The sequence below is a fragment of the Polypterus senegalus genome, chromosome 14 (genome assembly GCF_016835505.1).
Source record: "Polypterus senegalus isolate Bchr_013 chromosome 14, ASM1683550v1, whole genome shotgun sequence".
NCBI lineage: Eukaryota > Metazoa > Chordata > Cladistia > Polypteriformes > Polypteridae > Polypterus > Polypterus senegalus.
Window position 1 is genome coordinate 77,469,510 of NC_053167.1, and position 26,883 is coordinate 77,496,392.

General features: G+C 37.7%; 1 protein-coding gene across 2 annotated transcripts in view; it reads right to left on the minus strand.

Moving 5' to 3' along the window:
- The window catches only part of tprb (translocated promoter region b, nuclear basket protein), an 87,621-nt gene that overhangs the window by 4,876 nt on the left and 55,862 nt on the right, over nt 1-26,883 (minus strand). For both annotated transcript variants that reach the window (XM_039735582.1, XM_039735581.1), the window contains exons 30-49: nt 25,875-26,005; nt 25,572-25,782; nt 23,460-23,606; nt 22,945-23,143; nt 22,642-22,826; nt 21,994-22,070; nt 16,414-16,616; nt 16,065-16,331; nt 13,976-14,124; nt 13,807-13,887; nt 10,329-10,520; nt 10,091-10,216; nt 9,452-9,542; nt 7,857-8,047; nt 5,019-5,084; nt 1,727-1,818; nt 1,273-1,379; nt 983-1,081; nt 423-564; nt 159-283 (exon numbers count right to left, since the gene is read on the minus strand). In XM_039735582.1, the coding sequence (XP_039591516.1) occupies nt 159-283; nt 423-564; nt 983-1,081; nt 1,273-1,379; nt 1,727-1,818; nt 5,019-5,084; nt 7,857-8,047; nt 9,452-9,542; nt 10,091-10,216; nt 10,329-10,520; nt 13,807-13,887; nt 13,976-14,124; nt 16,065-16,331; nt 16,414-16,616; nt 21,994-22,070; nt 22,642-22,826; nt 22,945-23,143; nt 23,460-23,606; nt 25,572-25,782; nt 25,875-26,005 (2,881 nt within the window). The remainder of the gene's footprint in view (nt 1-158; nt 284-422; nt 565-982; nt 1,082-1,272; nt 1,380-1,726; nt 1,819-5,018; nt 5,085-7,856; nt 8,048-9,451; nt 9,543-10,090; nt 10,217-10,328; nt 10,521-13,806; nt 13,888-13,975; nt 14,125-16,064; nt 16,332-16,413; nt 16,617-21,993; nt 22,071-22,641; nt 22,827-22,944; nt 23,144-23,459; nt 23,607-25,571; nt 25,783-25,874; nt 26,006-26,883) is intronic.

A 26,883-nucleotide genomic window follows, 5' to 3' on the forward strand; every position in this document is an offset into this window, starting at 1 on the left:
CAAATTTAATTGTTTTAATTTTAGATTTCAATTCAAAATGTTTGGTTGAATAATCATCAAAATTTCCTAAAGACAAAACATTTAGTGCATCTAACTAATGATAAGGCATACTACTGTATATTACGGGAGCTCTATAAATAAATAAATAGAACACAAACCTGTAGAAGCAGTTGCTGGAGGAGGATCCTGGCTAGTAGAAGGAAGATCAGCATCATCAGATGGCTGAGCAGGTTCTTCAGCTTCAGGCTGGCTCTCCACATCTAGACTGGCTTCTGTACCAGGTCTTTTTTAATGTACAGATAAGCATATAGTTAATTTTACCCCCCAAAGATAAACAAACTAATAACTTTACACAAGCAACAGCACAAAACCACCATTGCGTAGCTTTACTGTGAGAAAGCACACAGACAGAAAGATCCTACCCCTCGGACTCTATAAATACTTCTTCGCCTTCATCTCCCTGGCCTGGCTCATTACTGGAACCTGTAGATGTTGTGACCATCGGTACTGACTGTGAGGCATTCTCAGCCACATCTGAGGGATGAGTTTCAGTAAATACTGTAACTGTAAAAGAATACATTTTAAATTCTCTTATACAAAAATTGCATTACAATGATAAATGTAAATATTTAATTGATAGTATCACTTAAATGTTTGCATATTGTTACATGCATTGTAATATGAAGATAGCAAAAAACAAATCGCATTAAAACATTTCACAAAACCAGAGTAAACAATTAAAATTAATATAGGACTAACAAATTTTAGTACCCATTTGCCAATTTACAAATTTTTTTTTTTTTTTTACAAAAGCATTTATTTATATAGCACATTTTCATACAAGAGATGTGGCTCAAAGTGCTTTACAGGATGAAGAGGAAAATAAAATTCAAACTTGATAGTATAAATGTAGTATTCAAAATGATATATTTATTTAATAAGAGACACATGTTAGTTTTAATGAGATTTTTCCCCCATTTACCTGGAGCTGCAACTTGCAGAGGTGTAGTTGGTACACTGCGTCCCCCTGATTCGTCTTCATGAGCTGCTAGGAACAGGGGAGTTTCATACAAGCCTAGTCCTAAATAATAAGTAAAATTTAGGCATAAATTATTGTTCTTGAAAATGGTAAAATATTTAAAGCTAGCATCAAAACTTCAAAACTAGTTACCGAAGCAGTGGTTCATATTCCTTATTAATACACAATATACAGTAAAAGTTGGAATTATATACTGTAACATGAAAAATTAAGACAACTATATATTAGATTACCTCCTTGAGAAGCCAGCTGCCCAAGATCTGAATGACTAGAGCTGGTCTGTGCCATATCTTCTGGTGGACCAAACCTAAACCGTTGAACTCCAGCAACCTGAGGGGAACTAATAATTGAGACATGGAAACTAAACTTAGCAGTTAAGAGAGGTTTAGAATTCATGGATGGTAAACTTTAAAATTCAAGGAAAACTTTCAAATTTAAAGCTTTCCAGATGTACCCTTATTTAAGTGGAAAGAGCAGTGAGTTATCAAATCGAATTGAGTTACAGAAATTAAGCATGATTAAACCAGTCCTCAAACTGAATAAAGTCTGGACAGCTCTTCAAAATACTACACTCCATATGACTTACACAAGTATGGCTTCAATGCAAACCAAAATTCAATTACATACAGAATATAAATTAATTTTCTGTATGGCTACAAAAGTTATTTGAAGGGCAGGCACACTTACTGAATGGCCTCAGCAAAGCCATCAGTTCTATGGGGCACAACCAACGTTGGAGTACTTGGCACCATTCGGTCATCATCTTCAAAAAAATGTTGCTGCAATGGAAAATATGCAGTCAGTAATACAAAAAAAATTAAATATAAATTTCAATCTTACATAATTTTATTTAATGGGCAATATGAAGAAATTTTATTTTTTTTATATAAACACTCACACATACACCCGTAGAAAAGTTAAGAATCGGCAATAATTTTTTTTTTATAGAATTCTTTTAAAGGAAATTGACAGTTTCTTTTATTAAGATACCATTATATTCATTTAAACACAGCCAAGGTATAACTAGTGTTTCTCATGGCTATTACTGCTTGAAAGGTCCAATTTCAATTATTCACACGACTGCAAATCCTCATTTTCAGTAGGCATTCCTTCAGTCTCTCTTAATTTGTCCTTGGTCACGTTTAAATGTTAATTAGTTATTACAGAAACCTTTGTAAATGCATTAGCACCATTGAAAGAAGTTATTCTGTTCAATAAACCAAGTACATAGTCTTTCCTTCGGTGGCAAGGTACTGGAATTCCTCAAGTTCAGCTCCAAGTTCAAAAATAGACAAAATTAAACTGCTTTCTTAAGCAACATGTCAATCCATAAATGTTTTCTGGCAAGATTATTCTATGTGACAGATTTCCAAGAAGCTGAAGATTTTATACAAAGATGAACAACTGCTGTTTTGAAAGAAGAGGGAAAACTGATTCTAGGAAAAAAAAAAAAAAAGCCCAAAAGCACAACTGCATAGAAGATGAGAATTACAAGATGCTGACCATAATACACTTTTTTTAGTCATCTCCGTTCAATATCTTTCTTTGAAACTCTGCCTCCAAGACCAACATTATGTAATTGTGTTTTTTCACTGCTGCAGATGACAATGGTATTTGATGCAAATGTTTTGAAACTAGGGCTGCAACTAAATTATTTTGATAATCGATTAATCTGGTCATTATTTTGTCCATTAATTGATTAGTTGAATTGTAAAATAAATTCATTTTAAATTAAATACATGAAGTGCATTAAATGGATCCTCCCACCAATTAAACACGTCTGTGTAAAATTTTTAGAAATTTTTTAAGAAACTACTTCTTAACAAAATATAGGATTTTATAAAACACTTGCATAATACATTGAAAATAGTAAAAAATAGAAATAACACTTAGTAGCATTTTTGGCTCTGATTGCAACACACACAATTTTCTTAAAAACAGAACAGTTTTTAAAAAATGAAATCTGTAAAAAACAAAATTGCATTAAACCAACACATCAAAATATAACTTAAATTACATGCTTTAAGTTTGTTTTTTTCCCCAGTTTCTATGAAAGAATGTTTACTGGAAAAGCATTATGTAAATATCTGACCACCACAATATTCTACCAGAGAAGAATCTGTTTAGTTTCTATTTTTTGTGCAAGTCTGCAGTATTATTTGAAATCAGTTGGCACAACGAACATGGTTGTAATATGTTGTTGAAACGTCCATACTATTTTCCTTTAGCAGCAAAACAAGTGGCTTCATTTGTGTGAAACTTTTTTCTTTGCCAAGTAAAATGTTAAGTTAATTTTAACTGAAAGTTCATAGTTTTGTGTCTGGAAACCTTTCACCACCACCACAGATTCTTTGGTACGTTAGCTTGCAGCCAATGTACTGTCACAACCTGCTTCATGTCCTTTGCTGTTGGGAGTGTACTGTTAAATTTTTACAATTTAAATTGAGATCCTACCACAAAATCTGTTTTACCAGTTAAACTAGGCTTTCTGCATGAGTACTTGCACATTATCTCATCTTTCTCCATTTTGTATAAAGGCCAGGTGATTTCCTTTGCATACGACTGAAGGAAAAAAAAAGGTTTCTTTTTGGACAGGGACTTGCGTTTCTTCAACCATTTATTGTAAACATACACACATTCCAAGTGTCTGCAAACGTGTAATGCAGCACCATAATTTACCAGAGTGACCACATCAAAAAACACCCAAATATCGGAAAGTGAAAATATGAATGTTTACTAGCTAGTGGCTAATTACACATTTTTTATTAACCTACCATGAAACTCTGTCACATATGTTAGAGTTTAATTCACATTGTAGAGAGCTAGACCGACTCAAATATTTCCTCACTTTAACCCAAAAGTCATTTCATTATGCCTAGCAAACACTGTATTCATAGATCTAAAATCCAGCTTATTGGGAGGATGGTAAGTCTTCCTCTTCCAAAGAGCCTGTAATGAAAGGTTTCCAATTCAAATATGTTTGTGCATCTCCACTGTATTCTTGTGCCATACAAGATCAGACCTATACAATGTGTTTGGAGTAAAGAGTGACCTAAAAGTTTTGAAGCACTGTCTTTTCCAGGATTTGCTTACAGTCTACCTTTTTTCAAATGCGTACACAACTGAATGAAGTAGTGACGTAAATGTGCAGCAGAATGTACTCTGCCTAATAGCATAATCAACTAATTTTATGAAAGTGATCATTGCCAACGTTAATAACTGATTATTGTTGATTAGGTATTGCAGTCCTATTTGAAACAGTCACCAAAACAAATCTCGACTTTACAATTGGCACAGTAGAAGCATCTTTCTTTGCACAGATTTCTTATATTTTTTTATGTTGCTTGAGCATAAGAGGGTAGAAAGTCAGCACCTGTACCACACAATTGATGCATCCCTTGTGTTATTGTAGGCTACCACAGGTTTAATGACTTAGAGATATTACAGACCTGTTGGCCAGATTGATAACACGCAGCTTATATAAAGTGACAGAAAATTTTAAAAGTTTTTTAGTAAAAGGAAACTAAAACAGAACGTACAGATCATACTGATCACCTTTTAGGTTTAATATATTCGCATTACAACATGAATATCCTATGCATGAATTGTCATTGAGCTACTTTGGCTGCATTTTCCTACTTGTTTCCCACGTGTGTCCTCAAGATATCACTATGTATTATGCAAATATTCCAAAATATATCTGGTCCTAGACATTTTGAATTAGGAATACTCTAACTGTGGTATATACCAGCTTAGCATTCCTAAGTCATTAACTGGTTTGCCAAGACATTGTTTTTTTTAACTCTAACCAAACGCTTTTTACATGTGTTTGGGATATGGTCATGAAATACATGAATCAACCTTTGCTCACTGCTCCTGGCAGCTACCTTAATTACCAGGGTCCATTCAAAGTGCAGGTTACCATTCACATTGATTTTATATGTCAACATGAAACACATCAAAAATTTTTTCCACTTACCGAACCAACAATCCCAGGAGTAAGTTGAAGTCCTCTTCCCACAGACTGGCGGCGAATTGGCATGCGCTGTTGATGACACCAACAATATTAACAACTTTCTTCTGCCAACAGATACTATATATTACAAACTTTTATTATCAGACTTTAATGTAACAAACTCGTATGCACCATCTATCACTGTATACAATCAAACTGTAACCTGGGTAAAAAATGAGTTTAGAAAATCTTGGAAAAACATCACCCTCGTAGCCAAGTGAAACATTCTTTAGAAGAAAAGGGAGGGGATGAGGTAATTGTCCAATTTGAAATTCTAGAATAGCATAGGTTTGTAAAATGTGTGTGAAAACAAAAACAAATGTTATTTTAAGAACTTAAAATAAGTGCTGTGCTATATGCATAATGAAAAGATTTTGTCTAACTAATTGTGCTCTCCAATGTTTATGACTTCCCAAAAGATCTTGCTGAACTACATCAAAATCGGCAATGTTAATTTTTTCTAAAGGTGACCAAACGACCATGTGTAAAGCACAACTTGCATTCTGTTTTATACAGAACAAAAACAGGACACTTCTTAAATACTCCACATCAGTTAGAACTTGTATATTCATTTGATGCAGAGCTGTAAAAATCAGAACTGTAATATGGTCTGGGAAAATTACTTTTGATTATTTAATCATCTTTATTGTTTGGAGTGACCTGTAATTAGGACTATGGATATTTCTCATGTATCAAGGAGTGCTCAGCAGGATAGAAATCTGTATTAACCAAATCTTTGCATTCACATCACAAACTAAAAGAAAATGAAACTGCGACAGTATATTATATCACACAATGTTTACCATGGTACTGGAAAGTGGCAACTTGGTGCATATCGCTCAGGCATGCAAGGATCTCACTGCACCCTGTACATATAACAATATTAATCCTACCACTACCAGCCTGCACACAAATAAAGATTAATGCAGACATTAGCCGATGTCATGCTAGTAATACAAACTTTTTGGACCAGACTGTCTTGAGAACTCCAATTTTTTGTGAACTGATTTGTAGTTTGTCACACACGTGTGAGTAGGAAGCAGCTAAAGGGTTTGAGCAAGTGTAATGAAACATCTGACCAGAAGGCGGCAGAGTGCGCCAACTGTCTCAGTTCCCTAAAGACCTTTCCCTGGAAATCCTGCAAGGTTCCTCCGCCTCAGAAGATGTCACTTCAGAAGCCGGCCCCTTTGATGACATCACTTCCAAAGCCGGCCCCTTTGATGACATCACTTCCAAAGCCGGCCCCTTTGATGACATCACTTCCAAAGCCGGCCCCTTTGATGACATCACTTCCAAAGCCGGCCCCTCTGATGACGCCAGTTCTTCTCCAGACCTTTAAAGCCTCCATCCTGGGCTAACATAGCCAGTTCTGTTGTGGACTCTGTTCTATGCACATCATGCTTCAAAAACAAATTTTACAGCTTGAAAAAACAATACAGTAATCCCTCGCTATATCGCGCTTCGACTTTCGCGGCTTCACTCTATCGCGGATTTTAAATGTAAGCACATCTAAATATATATCACGGATTTTTCGCTGGTTCGCGGATTTCTGCGGACAATGGGTCTTTTAATTTATGCTACACGCTTCCTCAGTTTGTTGCCCTGTTGATTTCATACAAGGGACGCTATTGACGGATGGCTTAGAAGCTACCCAATCAGAGCATGTATTACATATTAACTAAAACTCCTCAATGCTATAAGATATGCATCCCACATGGAGCTTGATTGCTCGTCTCTGCCTCTCTCACACCCTCTCTGACATTCTCTGCGCCTGACGGAGGGGCTGTGAGCAGAGGTGCTGTTTGCACAGAAGCTGTTTGCCTAGTGGATACAGACGCACCTCTAAGAAATGCCGCTTTATCACGGTGCTCCCAAAAGCACACTTATTGACTTTTTGATGGTTTGCTTTGATCTCGCTCTCTCTCTGACGTTCTCTGCGCCTGACGGAGGAGATGTGAGCAGAGGGGCTGTTTGCTTAGAAACTGACGCCAAACTTAAAAGCACACGTATTGATTTTTTCATTGTTTGCTTTTCTTTGCCAGCGGGCTCTCTCTCTATCTGAAATTCTCTGCTCCTGAAGAGAAGATCTATTTGCATTCTTTTAATTGTGAGAAAGAACTGTCATCGCTGTCTTGTCATGGAGCACAGTTTAAACTTTTGACTAAAGGGTATTATTTCATATCTAGAGGGCTCTAATAATGTTAACAGTGTGGGAGAGTTTATAAGGGCTTAAAATATATAAAAATAACTACACAAACATATGGTTTCTACTTCGCGGATTTTCATCTATCGCGGGGGGTTCTGGAACGCAACCCCTGCGATCGAGGAGGGATTACTGTATATGGGTGGCTGCCTGAAACCTTTATGATGTCTTTGGAGTATTATCACAAGTTAAACATCTATAATAACTAGAATAAATCTGTCCTCAGAAGATTTTTGCCTCAGAGAGGCAATGATATCATGTAAGACTAAAACTTCACAGCAATTCAGAAAAAAAAAATATACCAGTAGGCAGAACAGCTCATTATTATAACCAACTATGAAGAAAAGAATTTTAAAATTAAATACCCATTTTAGAACTAAAGTGTGCTCAATTTATAATCATATTTATCCTGTGTAAAATAATCATTGCAAATATTTAACAAAATTAGGATACATCTTTCTCCACAGGGTTCATAAATTCCAAATCATTGACTGTAATAATGACAACAAAATAGCTGCTCTGACACAATCACCATATTGTAACATTACCATTACTGATTTTAAGGCAATGCAATCTTTCATTGTGTTAACTATAATGACCTGTGAAGGTGGTCCCAGTTCCTGTGCAGGAGCCTGTATTGTAAGTCGTGGTGGAAGCGGATGCGGTGGTCTCCTTGGGGACTGAGGAGGACGAGGTGCTTGTCTATCTGTATTGCTTGCAGCTGGCTGTAGAGTATGTTGCTCTCTGGAAGTCTCACTTGTTGATTCAACCGTACCAACACAACCTTCTCCTGCAACAAGTCAAAATATCCCGTTAAAAAGGCTGGCATCTACGCTCAAACCCACTAAGGTTGTAGTGTCTGGCTATTCATTAAAAACAGTCTGGCTGAGAGTGAGAAAGTGCAAGAGAAAAATGTGATATTTTAAGAGGGTTATGTCTGATCAACATCGATTAAATTTGTTCCAAAAATCCATGTTAAAAGATATAAATGAACAAGTTAATGTGCTTGCCTAGCATGTCACAGAAGTTGGAAGGAGACAAGTAAAACAAATCTGGCAAGGTAAGTGTAGTTAATACCAAACCATCTAATTTCTATGCTGCAGCCTTGCATGTTTTGAAATGAAAATCATGTCCTGTCAAGAACTTAACACAGCAGCAGGTTTTATTTCAATAAATATTTAAGGCAGCCAACAATTTGTAGTCCTGAAATAAAGGATCACAGGTAATGAGTAATTATTATTATTTTTAAATAACCCTGGGAAAGAATTAGCTGTGCAACAGAAATATTACATACAACATGCATATGAGAGATGAAACATCCAAGCATTTGGCTTAGACGGCAAAGAAAAATCTAAAGTTGGAAAGAGAAACACTTTTTACTACAACACATTTTTAAACTTTTAAAATAGTCTGCCCAAAAATCAAAACAGTTTGCCAGAAAGCTTGAAATTACTCACCAAAATACCAAGTAAACGTCTTGGCATTTTCCCAGCACTAGTCAATGTAACAGAAACAGGTTCTCAGATTCAATTAGAAAAAAAAAAAAATCTAACACACGCATGGTTATGCTATGAGAAAATAAGGCTATACAGTCAGGATCTAAAGATAAATTGGTCAAAACAAATCTTTGATTAAGAAGCTATTTTGATTCACCTGGCCTTGTGACTAACTTTAAAGTTAACCACATCACAAGTAGTCAATGAACAAAAAGATATTTATACTTTAAATATGAATTATATTCCATTCCATACTGCAAAATCTACTTTGAACCAAGAGAAAGAGAAGAACTGCATATTTTGTATATATCTTGGTCTAACGGTCAAGCACAATAAAGCTAAAAGAATTCTATACTGAACAAAAGTACAATGATAAAGATTGATAACTTGTGTTTGGTCAAAAAAGCTTTCATTCATTCTTCCATTTGTTGCTCTCAGAGGCTAGCATTTCAGTGCCAGACTGTCTACTTCTGAACTGTTCTTAATATACCCGAGAGCTATGGTTGGCTGGAGCCAATTTTGACAAATACGATGCCAACATTACATGCTATTTATAAGCAAAAGCTTAAAAGAAATAACCATCAAAAATACACTTCACTATTTAAATGTATTCAATTTTTAAAGGGACAGTTTTAAAACTAGAACTAATCATTGAAACTGCACAAAAAATTAAAAAGCATCATAAATTTAACTTATACCACTGTTTTGAGGGTCTGCTGTTCTATGACTGGCTTCAGCGGTTTCCAAACTTTCTTCATTTTCTGTTCCGGTGTCCATAATTTCCACTCCCTGGTCACAAAAGATAAACACTTTAACTTTCACTGATTTTAAGAATCCCAATCTCACCAAGAAAACTTTAGTCAGACATTAAGTCAGCACTGAACTTATTTTTTTTACTCATTCTAATTAATACACATTTAATGCAGATCAAAACCTTCAGTAAATAGATAACTAACTGTGCTATGTAAGATGGGCTGAAATCTAAGTAATCATTGAAAATCTCAGAGTTAATCTTTGCAGTGCACCATCTATTTAAATGTGTTTTTTAATGTGTTAAGTGATATAATGCACTGTGCATTTGTCATTCCAGCAGAAAGCGCACCAAAAACATATGTAGCAACAAAACACAAATGTTTGTGATGCACACGCCATCTATTGGAATGGTATGACAACCAGAAGAACACACACTTATTTCATTAAAGTGGTCTACTGTATTCTGTACTTATATATAACCATTAAAATAATCAACAATTCAAGATTTTATCTAAATGAGAAAGGAAAACCAAAATGGGAGCAACTTGATTTAAAGAAAACTATCACATAAATCATGCTCTAACCTCATGTTCTTCTCCTTCAAATTGTTCATTTCCATTACCACTTCCACTACCCTCATTGCTTTCTTCACCTTCATCCCCCATTTCTCCATCCTCTTCGTCGTCTTCTTCCTCTTCCTCTTCATACTCCTATAAACAAACAAAAAAACAAAAAAAAACCTCAGCTATATAGCAGCTTAACAAAGCAATGCACTCATCGCAGTTCAATACAAACATTAAATGACCAAGTCCAGATATGTACCTGCTCTGCTTCCTCCTCCTCTTCAGATTCAGAATCTGTATCTATCACAATCACATCTTGTTGCTTCTCTTCTAAAGTGTCCTGAATGTGTGTTTGTTGCTGCTCAGTTAACTGGGGAATGAGGTCACCTGGAGCAGTCTGTTGCAAAGCCTGGCTGCTATCTATTGAAGTGTAATCTTCCTCCATTACCACCTTCATATTAAATAAAGAATGAAAAAAACAGTTTTGAGGCCAAAAAATAAAACAACCTCTCATTGTTTACACCAGGTTAGCGGAGTAATTAATCTATTTTAAAACCACCATCTGACATAATGTGATCTTCATCACAAGAACTGCGATTTTCTTTCAGCCTATACATTATAAATAAGTTTACGGCTTGAGCATGCAAAACTGAAGTGTTTAGTTCTGTCAATCTTCCAATCTACATGCATCATATGGGGGAATACAACACAGTAACAGGCAGCATGTGCATTACCTATGAATTAGTTCAACTAGGTGTGGCCAAAAAATATTAATCAAAAAATTTAATTCACACAGTAAGAATTGATAACATAATATATTTGCATTTCTGAAGTCTTAATAAAAAGTCATAGGTGTACATAATAAAAGTACTCAAAAAAACAAATCACTGCTGTAGCTTATAATCTAATCATCATATGTTAAATCCCCAATCAAAACAAGATAAATCAGTCAACACAGGTCAGAATATTTAAATATGTTATTTATGTTCATTCATTTAAAGCCAGCATGGGCCTAGTTATGCTTTTAAAAAAAGCTAACAGTCAAATCTGTAGCAATGACTTCAAACCAGCAGCCAAGTAAGTAGTTTTTCATGGTCTGGTGTTGTTTTCTGTAGGATGTTCTATCAAATAGGTTCAGAACTAAAATCCAGGAACATTTTGTGAAGATATCATGCAAACAATACCGGCTACAAAACAAAAACCATAAACGAGTTACTGAATTTAAGCAGTGCTCCAAGTAACAGGGGCCCAAAATATTTTTCAAGAGATTCAGAGGACTAGTCAGCAATTATAGGAATGTAACAAGTAAAATATATATAAAACATTATGGCATTACAGTACCTTCAGGAAAAACTACAAAATGTGTGGCTTATGTTATTACTTGTGGTCAAGATTATTGCAAAATAACAGCATTTAACGGTACATAAAAAAAAATATCTATCCACCTAAGGTGGATGACAGATTTTATCCAAAATGTATTTGCATCTATTCCCAATGTGAACCACTCAAACTAATTTTAAGTTTATACATGGACAGGTCTTCAGCTACAGAGGCAATAACATCTAATAATGCAAAAATAATTACACATATTATAATGGTTCATTACTTATTAGACAGACAGATTTTTAAATCCACACCTAACAGCATATTCCCTTCTCACCAGTATGTCATGATTACTCAAGAAGTGATTTCTTCATTGACAAAAATAAAATCTTAGCCCAACAAATTCACAAGCAGGAATGCAATAACAGTAAATATAAACAGAGATAAAATGGACCATAAAAATATAACCCACACATTTAGAGAATACCAGAAGCCCTTATATTCTACCCAGATAAAAAAAGATAAAGACATAGTCTGAGTTTTTTGATTCATTACAAATACCAAAGCTAGATACTCTGTACAGTGGAACTGGATAAACCTCTGACACTCTCAGATACTAGACACAATAAACTTACTTCAAATTGGGAAAGCAGCAGGCCCCAATGGCTAACCAGTGAAATTTTATAAAAAATAAATAAATTTGAAATAACATTTATAGAAGCTAGAAACAACAAAATTCTACCTCAAACTTAGAATCCCTGAAGCCTGCGAAAATATTTGTAATGCTGGGCCACCTTAATTTTATTTGTAATTCCTCATTACTCTGCCAATTGCGCACTAATAAAGCCTTTGTATTGCAAATGTGTCAATCGGCAATAGGCAGGCAGCCTGCTCACCCATCTCTCTTGACAAGGCAGCTAAGTCAGACACAAAATTTTCACAGCCGAAGTCTGTTTTTCTCGAAGTGAGGTGACTGGAATTGTATAGGAAAATGTATCTTTATTTGAAATTCATACATTTCATGTGTGTTCTGTGTATACAACGATCTGTGCAAATGTAGGAAGACAGGAAATGAAAGGCAAGAAAACAATTTTTTTTTCATTTTATACTAATAACCACAATGTTGACATTCAGTGTATAATGTGACGACTTAAGTCCAAATAACAAATAAACACTTTCGCAAAAAGTATAACAAAATAAGTATGCTTTTATTAAAGAATACAAACTAAGAAAAAAAAAATCTGCTGTCAATGTGTGAAAACTGAAGCCCAAATATCAAATGATACGAAGTAAAGACATTTACATTCATGTGCATCTTTCACAGTGGAAAGGTAGCCGTCTCACAGATATCTGCTTCACTGGTACAGGGGAAAATGCTACTATTTTGTACTGGTTCAATTCCAGGTCTTTCTTGCATTTATCGCTTTTGAGTGGTGGGATACTATTATTGTTACTATTAAATAAAAAAACATACATTTGATTTGAGACTATTACAAATCAATGAAACAAGTTTTAATTAAGAATAAAAAGGATTAAAAACCAAATTTAAAAAAAACACATAAAAGTTCATTTGTTTCATTATATCACATTTTTATTTGAAAACAGTGTCAGAGCGAGGGGAGAATGAACATGACTGAATAAAACTGGGGTAAAAATAGCTACCTTTTACAAGTACCATAACATTACACAGGCTGTTAAGACTAACTTGTACCTTTTTTGTCACAGTACAAGTTCGCTACATTATAGATTCTAATTATTAGTTCATTAGGTTATTAACATAGGTTCGTTTATTAAAAGATAGTGCCGAGTATAGCAAGAAAGTTATTAGATTTACGATTTGGAAAAAAATATACTCAGCTCGGCTCACTAAGTAAAAACTGAGGGATGCTACATAAGCAATGGAAAAAAAAAATTAGTTCCCTCAGCTGTATTAAAAAAAATTTTCAACTGTAGGTAGATGACAACAGCTCTTAAGCCCAATTACCAACCACCTTCAAGAGACACATTATAATAATAAAAATTCTTTGCATATATATAGCGCTTTTCGCACTACTCAGAGCACTCAGCAATTGCATGTTAGGGGCCTTGCTCAAGTGCCCAACATAGCAGAGTCCCTTTTTGGTATTTACGGGATTCGGAACCGGCAACCTTCTGATTGCCAGTGCAAGGTCCCTAGCCTCAAAGCCACCACTCATATTAGAGAGAGTACTCTGAATAAGAGTATCAATATTGATATCCCTACTTACAATACACTTACACTTTAATTTACAATTTCAAAAATTTAGCAGTACAGACTGCATCCAAGTCACTGGTACACACCTGACCAACCACTAGTTAAAAGGTCACACAAAAAAAAAAAATGCTCCAAGGCAAGTAACAAGTACACCTTCATTACTTGCCTTATTTTATTTTACCTGTGTAGGAACTTGGGGTTCTTGGCTTTCAGCCTGGACCTCTGTTTCAACATCGGGACTATCTTCCACCACAATTTCTTCCTATAAATGGAAAAATACTTAAAATTATTTATTTATATTTAATCTTAGAAACTTTAACTGCAAGTATAAAAATATGACTACAGACAACCTCAGGGCCAACTCTCTGAATGATTCTGAGCTTCTTTGGGATAGGCTGATCTGCCACATCTTCCTGGATTGTTTCTGTGTTATCAGGTATATTCTCTTCCCCTTCTTCACGTGGTCTTTTTGGGATTGAAGCATTGGGGGTGGCTGAAACTACAAATAGAATAGAAAAATAAATGACAGATTTATGAAATCCATAACACACACAAATTATGAGTGGTACAATCAGATAATTCGAGCTTGTCTTTTACCTTAGCACCTTTCTCCAAAACCTTGCAGTCATGTAACAGCATCCAACCCTCTGACCACTAACATCAGAAAGCATGACAAGCCAACAGCATGTGTTACAATGCTGTTCCTCCTGGATTTAGACAGAAACTGCCTAGCAGTTTTGTGCTTCACTCAAATCCGTTATTATGTCTGAACCCTAATCCCATGCATTACCTATATTATCAACAAACAGCCTTGGAAAGTCGACAACATTGTGTTTTTGTCGCAGTGTTAAATACTCCACCTAATGGTGATTTTTTAAAAATATGTTACTTCCCAAATTAAGTTTGCAATAATGGCTGCGAGAATTTTTAAATCCCATGTTTTCATGTAGAAACGTGGCATTTGTGATATAATTGGGGTCTATAGTGACCAACGCAAGACAACAGCGAACAGCATTAAAAAATTCCATGAAAAGATTTCAAGTTACCCATGTCGCACAATCCACATCAAGTAGTCTAGATTTATTCTCACAAAGTCCCATTATCCACATTAGAACTCATCAAGTTGTATGCTTACAAGTCCCAAATGCATGCATTTTACTTATTAAAATATTGCTAAATAAACCACCTCAACATGTGAACAAAAATAGAACATGTTTAGACACAAACGAGAATTTGAATTGAAGGCCTGCCTCATCGACAGTCTCAACATGGTTTCTTTTATAGACTCTTTGATATGGCTTGCTCTGGTTGTGTGTTGATCACCCTATACCTCTTACATTAGAAATTTCAGAATCTCCATCTTTTAAGAAAACTTCACAATTTTTTCTTGACCATCACTTCAAATTAAGTAAGAGATAAATTATACACACCATGTTTAGGTGGAGTATATTCTGTGTCAGACAGGTGGAATAAGAAGAAACAAGACGGAAGGGATAATGTTTAACTGTTTAATGATAAAGAATGCCTGGCTGCACTTTTAAGACAGCTGAACTTATAGCTGACTTGCAATTGACAGTGATTAAAAAAAAATTCTGGGATTGCTGCAAGTTGACCACTTTATCCAGTACATCATGCTTTGTCCATCTGTTGATAAAAATTAGGCTTCACATGTCCTCCCTTTTTCACATAAAAACTCAATATTTAAACGCCACCAACTCTATTCACTGGGCAACAAACAGACATTAAATACATTTTTGCCAATGGTATTAGCGTTAGGAGTTTCTTTAGAGTTTTCTAATTTAAGTGTCATGATTGACAGATTGCCATAATGGCACAGCACACATGATGACATCTTCAAAGAATAAATACACTAATTTTACTAACTGTGTTCCACAGTGGTGCAGTGGCTAGCACTGGTGCCCCTCAGCTCCAGCATACTGGGTTTGAATGATGGCTTAATGCCCGTACAAAAGTCTGTAACATGTCTACACATTCTCGACGTTTGTACCGATTTTCTTTAAGGAATCAGGAGTTCCTCCCACATTCCAAAGAAATGCATGTTAGGCTAACTGGTGTTTGGTATGAGAAAGTCAAGGCATTTGCATCAGCTGGCCCCGCACTGCACTAGAACTCCTAAATACCCATCAATACATCTACTGCAGCAACCAACTCAAAAGTTGCCCAATGAGACAAGGTGGGTATCAACATGGCTGTGATGCATGTTTTTATATAAATAAAGGCTTCAGAAAATTTGCCACCCAGCATAGTCCGCAACCAGTAGTGCTTTATGCTAAAGCCTGTCAAAGAACATGAAAATGTCACAAATGTCATTTATATGCCTACCTGAAAAAACTGGGTAAACACAAAAATTGGTGTTTTAAACAAAATCTTATAATTATTTCAGAAAAACTTTATTATGCTTAAAGTAGAAAGGACAACCTGTGCCAAAAACAGCAGTAGATGTAGAAGGCCTCTCAATCTGCACCACTTCCACAATCGCAGGAGATGGATCCTGACTGGCAGGCTCAACTGGAGGCAGGCTTTGCTGAGTTGGCTGCACAAAAGCTGTTGCTTGTGTCTGCTGCTGCTGTACAGTTAAGATTGTTTGTGACAATGTTGTCTGGACATTTGGGCTTGTAGAACGTACTGATCCACTAGTACTCCCAAACACCATAACATGCTCCACTGGACCCTCAGACTGAATGGCTGAAACAAATACTAGATTGTATTATTTTATAGTTATAAAAATGCACAAAAAAAAAAAAATACAGTAATATTTTTAGCTTACCTTCCTGAGTTTCTACTTGAGTTGTAGGCATTACCGTTGCTGTAGGTGTAGTGGTTGGAGTAGTAACAGTTGCTGGTGTGATCATTGGCCGAATGCTTGCACGTGGTGTGGCCTTGTTTCCTGGAATTGCTGCAGCTTTGCTTGGTGTAGGAACTAGGGGAGTTGGCTTTATGTTGGCTGTTGGGGGTTCTAATGCACTTGTACTATAAAACAAAAACAAAAAAAGATTACCAGGTAAGTTCTAAACGCGACTGAGAGAATGAAAAGTGAATTTAAAAAAAAAAGCTAACCTTTACAAGGATCATAAATTGCACCGACTGTTACAGACTGAAATCAAATGTATGCTTTTATTCTAAAATAGTAAGACTAAGAGCAGTTTACTTCTCAAAACGGAGTGGTGCAGGATCGAACTCGCGACCTTTTGATTCCAAGGCAAGAACTGATTCCCTTGCACCACGGAAGCAGTTGCAATAAACTGCTGTCAATGTCGCATGTTAAAGCGGCTTTTTGTTTCTGCAGTTATATTTTTGAATAAAAGCGCAATTGTTGTGTTATATTTGAACCTTTTATGAAAATGTTTCTTTGCTATTTGGACTTCAGGCTTCATACATTATATAGTTTATGCCTACATTTTGTCATCTACTACTAGAATATAAAAAACGTTTCTGTTTTAACAATGTGTTTACACAGATTACTGTAGAAACGGAACACACATGAAATGCGTGTGTTTCAAATAACGATCTATTATTTCCACTCTAAAACTCCACTTCACTCCCAGATGCTCAATCAAGGCATGAGCTGAGAGAAGTTCGTGCACGTTCTAAATTGGTGGGGGGATGGAATAGCCGGCTGCTCCTAGCTTCTCTTTATCAGCACATTTAGAAAACAAAGGACGCTGGCGGAGAGGTGTGAAGGGATTTAAGAAGCAATTTAAGGTGGGACGGAATCACGAGTTTTTTCGTAGGCTCTGGTAATTCTAGTGTTAAGACTGGAAGCTATAAAATTCTAGCTCAAAAAACAAATACCAGTACAGGTGTTTTATTGAACATTAATAAATGCTTATGTTTTACCAATAAACTAATGCTTTTATTAGGAACCAACAAAAGCATTCAGAAATAACACTGCAGGGTTAACCAAAATCCTAATGAATAGGATGTAGTAAAGAATAACACAAGGCATGTGTCAATAACAGGGGTACTGACAAACAGTCAATATGGGCTCAGACAGGGAAGATCATTTTTCATGAAAATGCTGCTATGAGAAAGCAACAAAACATATGTCCAGAAAGGTGCATATGATGCTATTTATCTGGATTTTAAGAAACCTTTTGATTAAAGTACCACCAGTTTAAAAGGTAGAGTTTAGTCCAACCACCCATCCATTTTCCATACCTGGTCATCCAGGAAAAGGTCACAGGGAAGCGAGAGCCTATTCCAGCAATCATAATCAAACTAAAAGTGGGAATTCAAGGTGTAGTGTGCAAGTAAATTGGTACAAAATTGAATTAAACAATGGGACCGAATGATGAGAATAACTGACAAATGTTTTAAGTGGTGTCAATCAAATCAGTGTTGGGGCTTCAGCTCTTTAATTCTAGGTAAGAATACAAAAACCCCTCCTTGAACCGTCACCTTATCGTGGTGGAGGGGTTTGCGCGTCCCAATGATCCTAGGAGCTATGCAAACTGGTCCTAGATGAGGGACGAGACAAAGAGCAGTTCAACAAACCTCCGATGAAGAATAAAAACCTTGGACGACGTTTCCCCTGACTGTTTGTGTGTATGCGCCGAACAGCAGTTTGGAGTATCCACCCTTTTTGGAGTCTCGGGAGGGGGTGCTAGAGGGCATACCTTCTGGGGATTCCCTCGTTTTGCTGGGAGACTTCAATGCTCATGTGGGCAAGGACAGTGAGACCTGGAAGGGCGTGATTGGGAGGAATGACCCCCCCGATCAGAACCCGAGCGGTGTTTTGTTATTGGACTTCTGTGCTTGTCACGGATTGTCCATAACGAACACCATGTTCAAGCATAAGGGTGTTCATATGTGCACTTGGCACCAGGACACCCTAGGCCTCAGGTCGATGATCGACTTTGTGGTCGTGTCGGAGGACTTGCGGCCATATGTCTTGGACACTCGGGTGAAGAGAGGGGCGGAGCTGTCAACTGATCACCACCTGGTGGTGAGTTGGCTTCAATGGTGGGGGAAGATGCCGGTCAGACCTGGTAGGCCCAAACGTGTTGTGAGGGTCTGCTGCGAACGGCTGGCAGAGTCCCCTGTCAGAAGTAGCTTCAACTCCCACCTCGGGCAGAACTTCAACCACGTCCCGAGGGAGGTGGGGGATATGGAGTCCAAATGGGCCATATTCCGTGCCTCTATTGTTGAGGCGGCTGACCGGAGGCTGTGGCCGCAAGGTGGTCGGTGCCTGTCATGAAAGCAGCAATCCCCGAACCCCTTAGTGGACACCGGTGGTGAGGGATGCCATCAAGCTGAAGGAGTCCTATAGGACTTTTTTGTCCTGTGGGTCTCTGGAAGCAGCTGATAGGTACCGGCAGGCCAAGCGGAATGCGGCTTCGTTGTTGCTGAGGCAAAAACTTGGGCATGGGAGGAGTTTGGAGGCCATGGAGAACGACTTTTGGACGGCTTCAAGGAGATTCTGGTCCACCGTCTGGCGTCTCAGAAGGGGGAAACAGTGCAGTGTCAACACCGTATATGGTGGGGATGGTGCGCTGCTGACCTCGACTCGGGACGTTGTGGGTCGGTGGGGGGAGTACTTCGAACACCTCCTCAATCCCACTAAAATGCCTTCCAATGAGGAAGCAGAGCCTGGGGACTCTGAGGTGGGCTCTCCCATCTCTGGGACTGAAGTCACCGATGTGGTCAAAAAACTCCTTGGTGGCAGGGCCACGGGGGGGCGGGGACCGGAGGGTGTGTTCCAACTAAAGAGGGATCACACTCCTCAGCATCCCTGGAAAAGTCTATTCGGGGGTTCTGGAGAGGAGGGTCCGTCGGATAGTCGAATCTTGGATTCAGGAGAAACAGTGTGGTTTTCGTCCTGGTCGCAGAACAGTGGACCAGCTCTTCACCCTTAGCAGAGTCCTGGAGGGTGCATGGGAGTTTGCCCAACCAGTCTACATGTGTTTTGTGGACTTGGAAAAGGCGTTCGACCGTGTCCCTCGGGGAATCCTGTGGGGGTGCTCCGGGAGTATGGGGTACCGGACCTCCTGATAAGTGCTGTTCGGTCCCTGTACAACCGGTGTCAGAGCCTGGTCCGCATTGCTGGCAGTAAGTCAAGCCCGTTTCCAGTGAGAGTTGGACTCCGCTAGGGCTGCCCTTTGTCACCGATTCTGTTCATAACCTTTATGGACAGAATTTCTAGGCGCAGCCAGGGTGTTGAAGGGGTCCGGTTTGGTGGACTCAGGATTGGGTCACTGCTTTTTGCAGATGATGTTGTCCTGTTTGCTTCATCAGGCCGTGATCTTCAGCTCTCTTTGGATCGGTTCGCAGCCGAGTGTGAAGTGGCTGGGATGAGAATCAGCACCTCCAAATCCGAGTCCATTGTCCTCAGCCGGAAAAGGGTGGAGTGCCCTCTCAGGGTTGGGGGAGAGATCCTGCCCCAAGTGGAGGAGTTCAAGTATCTCGGGGTCTTGTTCACGAGTGAGGGAAGAATGGAGCGCGAGATCGACAGGCGGATCTGTGCGGCATCCGCAGTGATGCGGGCTCAGCATCGGTCTGTTGTGGTGAAAAAGGAGCTGTAAGGCAAAGCTCTCAATTTACCAATCGATCTATGCTCCTACCCTCACCTATGGTCATGAGCTATGGGTAGTGACTGAAAGAACGAGATCGCGAATACAAGCGGCTGAAATGAGTTTCCTCTGCAGGGTGTCTGGGCTTTCCCTTAAAGATAGGGTGAGAAGCTCAGTCATCCGGGAGGGGCTCAGAGTAGAGCCACTGCTCCTCCGCATTGAGAGGAGTCAGATGAGGCAGCTCGGGCATCTGATCAGAATGCCTCCTGGACGCCAGCCTGGTGAGGTGTTCCGGGCACGTCCAACTGGGAGGAGGCCCTGGGGAAGACCCAGGACACGCTGGAGGAACTGTGTCTTCCGGCTGGCCTGGGAATGCCTTGGGATTCTCCCGGAACAGCTGGAAGAAGTGGCCGGGGAGAGGGAAGTCTGGGCCTCTCTGCTTAAGCTGCTGCCCCCGCGACCTGACCTCGGATAAGCGGAAGAGGATGGATGGATGGATGAATACAAAAGACAAGCTGGTTAAGTTTACAAATAAACTTGGCACAATGGCATATAATCTAGATAAATAGAACTTTATCTGACACCAGTTAGAATATTTGGCTTTTTACAGAAGTTGAATAAAATAAATGTGCACACACTGGTTTGAATACATACCAAAATGACTAAAAGGAAGAAAAATTACTTGGTAGTTACAGTTATAATAAGGTATTATGCAGGCATATTGCTGTTAATATAAAAATGAGTCCAAGGAGCATTTTTGACACACTTTTGCTGAATAACCCGATGGATGATTAATTACTCTTATAAATCTTGGACAGTGGGATAGGCCTCTCTGGCCGCGTCTTAAATTAGTTTCAGTCTTACTTAACAGGTACAAAATTCTTTGGTACTGTATATGGTGTTTGTGGTGGGCTGCCGCTCTGCCCGGGGTTTGTTCCTGCCTTGCACCCTGTGCTGGCTGGGATTGGCTCCTGCAGAGCCCCATGACCCTGTGTTAGGATATAATGGGTTGGACATTGACTGACTGACTGACTGACTGACTGTATATGGTGTACCGCCAGGATCTATTCTGTGTCTGCTGCTCTTTTCAATCTACATGCTTCCATTAGGTCATATTATCTCAAAGTACAAGGTGAGCTACTATAGAGATGACAAACAGCTTTGTTTATCTATAACGCCTAATGACCCTGAAGCTATATTCTCTTCCAACCAACCACTGAGGTAGACTAGTTAATGCCTACAGCCAGAAGTGCATTAAGCAGTAAAAGTGTAACACACTCTTGCATATATTTTTTATGTATGGGTGATAAAACAAAAGGGCATTAGGTTATAAACTGAAAAATCTTGTGTTATTAAAAGAAAACACCTTTACTAGAAGAGAATGAATGAGATGGCAGGTATAGTTAGCCATTATTTTGCCAACTGACAACTTCAGTTACTTCGTTTTAACAATAAGGAACTAAAATGTTATAATGTATTTGCAGAGTAAACAGCAAACAAACTCATACTGAACATACACATTTGAAGAATTGGGTTTTTCATTTCCAATTCAGAGCTAATAAAGTGGGCAGTCCATCCATCAATTACTAATGCTAAAACGGGTGCAGTGAACAACTTGTGTTCTATCACCCCTCGTGTATGCCAGTAAGTGTAGGGACCACGGACTAGCTTGTGTATATGGCAGGGAATATTGTAACTAGGCTAGAGCACTTTTAATAAATACTTGAAGCCGGAGTCTTTCACCACTGCATATGGCTGCAGAAACATGTTATGAAACATAAAATCCAGATTTACAGCATCTAGAAATGTAAATTTTCATGTAAAATAAAAAATCATACCTTCCTCGATCAACAGAAGTAGGAGTGGATTTCAGGGTGATCTGTCGCTGTTCAGCCTGCCTCTGCTGTTCTTGAGCCTGAAAATAATGTTAACATTTACATTAAATTTTGTGTTAAGGCAGCGTTTGAGAAATAATAATTGTTTTTTTATTCAATTAATGGCTGCTTTCAACTTGTTTTCAGAAATGTTAAAGATCCTTTCACCATCGTAACTTGGGATCTTTGAAAGGAAGGGATTTTAAAATGCTTTTATATATTGTTGAGATGCTGATTTCTTAAATTAAAAGGATATTTGAAAAAGACTGCCTTCTTTACGTAGTTTAAGTGTTAAATACATACATTCAAGCAATGCATTGTAGCTGTTGTGCATAAATAGGCTTGGGCTCTCCCAAGGGTGTAGAATGAGGACTGATAGCCATTAATGGAATATATTCTGGCTTCATGTGCACAATGCTCTCAATCATCCAATTTAAAATCTTTCATCAAACACATTTATCTTGTTTAAATTTTTCCAAAATCTATGCATGGCAAAATTCAACAAGTAGGCATCTCTCAAACAAAGTTCTTTCCGTTTTGTTTTTCTCTGTATCAAGTACAATGGTGCCCCCTAACCAAGAAGAAAAAAAAAACAACGTATAAACTATTAACCTTATTGGGTTGTTCCTGGGGCTCATCTCGCTGCTCATGATGTCTCTCTTGTTGTTCTCTTAGCTCTCGCTCTAAACGACAAATTCGTCCCTCATACTGAGACTTTAAAACATTCAATCTCCCCTCTTGCTCCTCCTTTTGTGCTCGTAAATCTTCATTCTCTTTTGTCAATTGATCTTTGGTACCTAATACAAAACAATATACCTTGGTAAAGATGAAAATTAAATGCAATTCATAAAATATTTTAACAGGGCAATGAAAAATTGCTTAGTCGAATATTTTTTTTTCCCCTTTCAAATTTACCCATTAGATGCTGTATCTTTTGCTTAGCTCCCATGAATGCCTTCTTTGTTTTCTCATCTTTCTCAGTGATTTGCTGACGAAGCTGCTCTGTAAGGTTCGATTTCTCCTGCAGCTCTTGCTTTATTGTGTTCAGCTCTGCCTGCAGTTTAGAAACATTTTCCTGGACATCTTTTATCTCTGCTTCACGATCACTGATGATCTAAACATGGTACAGAAAAGCATAAGTGAAACAACATGATGATTAATTAGTTCACAATAAGTCATCCTTATTATGCTCAAACGGCACCAATAATTTCTAAATAGGTCTAACAGCCTATTTATGTTTTACAAAACAAGCATGCATATTTTGTCCAGATGTTTATATGTCATTGTCATGTGTATAGAGGACAGTTAAATTCTTAAATGGGCTAATCAATAATGCAACAGATATAGGTAATCTAAAACAGCCAGCAAAAAAAATAGCTCTTCAGATTCATACTTTCATTATTATAGTTAATTGCAATTTAAAACTCTACCTTCTTACGGTTTTCTGCCTCTTCCTGAAGCTCCTGAACTTTGGATTCAGCTTGGTGAAGTGCGTCTTTAAGTCCTTGAATTTCTTGGGCAGATGCTTGTTGAGCCTCCTGTTCAATTGCAGGCCTGTTAGCAGCTTCTTCAACCATCTAAAAATATTTAAATATTAAATATCACATAACATTTTAGATAATTGCACATTAACCAGATTTAAAAATGACATAAAACTCTTTAAAAACTTGTACAGTACAAGGATCTTAGTACATTTTATAATTACTAACTGAAATATTTACCCTGTAAGGCCCAATGATATAAAATTACAACACTACCTTTAGTTCTCCTAAAAATATACTTGTAATTTTTTTTTTTTAGGACCACATTTACATAGTCAATGGGACCTACTGTTTAGCTCTGCAATGCTATTGGACAGCTAATGTGTATATACAAGGTGCGATCCAAAAGTTCCCGGAATGCATTTATTCTGCAGCCAGAAGGATTTAGTTATACCAATCGCCGCTAAATAGCTGTTCAAGTTGTCCTTGAGAGCTGTTATCACGCATTATAACAGCGCAGTTGTTTTTCAAGTCGCAGTTCTTGTTTAAATGTCGGTTGTGTCTGTGAAGGGTTGTTCGTGAAAATGAGTGATTTGAAAGACCCAAAAAAGCTCGACAAGTTCACAGGTACAAGTAAGTAAAATGCCTGAAATATTTGTGTGTGTTTATTAAATCTCCAGGCAATAAAAGCCCAGTAACACAGGCAACAAGGAGCCCATTGACATCCATGAGCAAACTGAATGCTCAGAAGAGACCATCTTCAGGTGATGGTGTTCCACCAAATGGGATCTTAGCCAACAGGTCATCTGTGCATTCCCCGACCAGATGTGCACAAGGACATGATTCAGTATTTCTCCCTGAAGACTGAGAGGACACTGGAGACACCATGATAAAAGATAAATCAACATACTATTCAGCGAGTGTAATGTCCGTCTATGCTTCTCAGATGAAGAAAAAAAAAAAAAACAAAACCTGTCATTGAAATTTTCACTGTAAATGAACACCTTTAAAAACTGACAGTTTAATTGATTTAGTTTCTAAATACAATATTATCCCTTTTGCAATTAATAAATTATGGTTAACAAAAATGGAAATGTTGTGCAATTATTATTCATAATATACAGTAAGGAGAAACCGAAGTATTGAAACCAGCAATTAAACACATTGGATTTTGTATTTGTAGAAATAGTACAAATAGACAGACATTCTGTTTCCAACTAAGCCCAAAATTGCAATATTAAACATTACCCTAAAAACTACCTAAAAGAAAACAAACCTGAAATCTCTAATTTCTGCATCAGAGGCTTCCAAAAACATCTGATAGGAGATACTTTTTGCTTTTTTAATTTGGATTTTAAATGGTTAAGACCACAGTGAGACATACTTTCAAATCATGTAAAACAAATTACTATAATGACCAGTCTTAAATACTCAAACCATTTTTTTTTTATCTGTTACAGCAAAAACTGCAGGAGGAAAAAAGGTGTTACCCTCATATTTTATGGAGAATGAAAAGTGGCAACATTAATGATGCAATAGACATCAATGGTGATACAACGGAATAGCAGAAAACAATATCAAGTGTCCATGAAAAAATTGGTATTACGTGCATAATTTCACAGTCAGGACTAAAAACATAGGGTAAGGAATAAATATTTGAGAGTCGAACATTCATGTAAGGGCAATTGGGTTTTCAAGTTTTACTCCTGTTAACATAGAATTCAAGATGGCAAAAAATGGTAAATGGCCTGTATTTGATATAGCGCCTAACTAGAGTTCAAGAACCCCCCTAGGCGCTTTACAACACAACAGTCATTCACCCATTCTCACACACATTCATACGCTAGTGATGATAAGCTACTATGTAGCCACAGCTGCCCTGGGGCACACTGACAGAAGTGAGGCTGCCGAACACTGGCGCCACCAATCCTTCCGACCACCACCAGCAGGCAAGGTATAAATATACATTAACAAACATTTTTACATAATACTCAAGTAAAAACAGTCTCCCTTTAATGGAATTATAAAGCAATCTAGTCTTTATTCATGCTTAGCACTCACCTGATCATGTTGTACTTTGAGTTCCTCAAATTGAGTCTTGTATCTTCGTCCAATTTTCTTCACTTGAGTGATTGTCCTTGTTTTCTCCTGGATATCAAGTACCTTAGCATCAAGTTCTTTCTGCACTGCCTCTTTCTCTGCAGACACCTTATTCAAATTATCTTTCAGCATCTGGTTCTCCCTTTGCCCTGTTGTTATGCTTGCATGTAATCTAAAAGTAGACAATTCAGCAATAAACTATATAAACACACACAAGATGTTTGGCAGGTGCTAAACTTTGGCATTTATAAACACTTAACCAACCTTGCACTTTCAGTCTTGAGTCTACCAGTTTCTTCTGTCAGCTGTTGAATGCGTTTTAAGTGAGCTTCCTTCTCAGAATGAAGCTTCTTGTATTCTTCTGGGTCAGTATCTTTCTGCTGGCTGACTAAATTCTATAAAATTAAAATTTTAGTGTACAGGTGTTAGGTACAACTAAGGAAAGCCCTTTAAATTTGAATTTACTATGTTACAATTACAAACATATCTACAAAGTTGAGCCAAATTAACAGTATGTGTCAGCAGTTTACCCAATGTAAAACAAGGCAGCTAGAAGTTCAAGAGACCTTAATACTCAGTGCTTGAAAGGTAAATGAACTGGTTGCCCAAAAAAAGTTTAAATTTCCCGAGTCAAACAGAACAGTCTCAAAAATTATGAATACACCAAACATGGACAAAATGCATCAGCAAAAAGAAACCATAATTGAAGCTGGCAGGGACTGATGGACACTTTACATGATAGTGGATAAATGCCACAAAAATAAACCCTCAACATTTACCACAAAAATAAAAAAATCTTAAATGAGCAGCCTGGAAGGGGAAAAAAAAAAAAAAACTTCTGAACTTCATAAGCTGGAAATTATGGGCAGGACTGCCTTTCGGAAACCACATATATTTAAAGCAAAACATACAAAGACTCATATCCTGGCTTCAGTAGCACAATCTCTGAACTAAGAAAGGTAAAGGAATACAGGGACTAATCTTTCACCAATATGGACAGGCTTGTGTATGGAGAAAGCCCAACAATGCTTTCAACCTACAATGTCTGTTGCCAAATGGTAAACATGCTTGGAGAGCCATAACAATATACAGCTACCACATACGAATCATTTGATCCAATGATTCCTTTAAAGTTGATATTACTGACAAAGAAAACAAAGGTGTAGGACCAGCTGCACCCAATGGCGCAAACACTGTTCACTCACAATATTCTCCAATTCCAGTATGGTAATACCTCCACATATACTTTCAAATTAATGTGCTCTTTCATTAG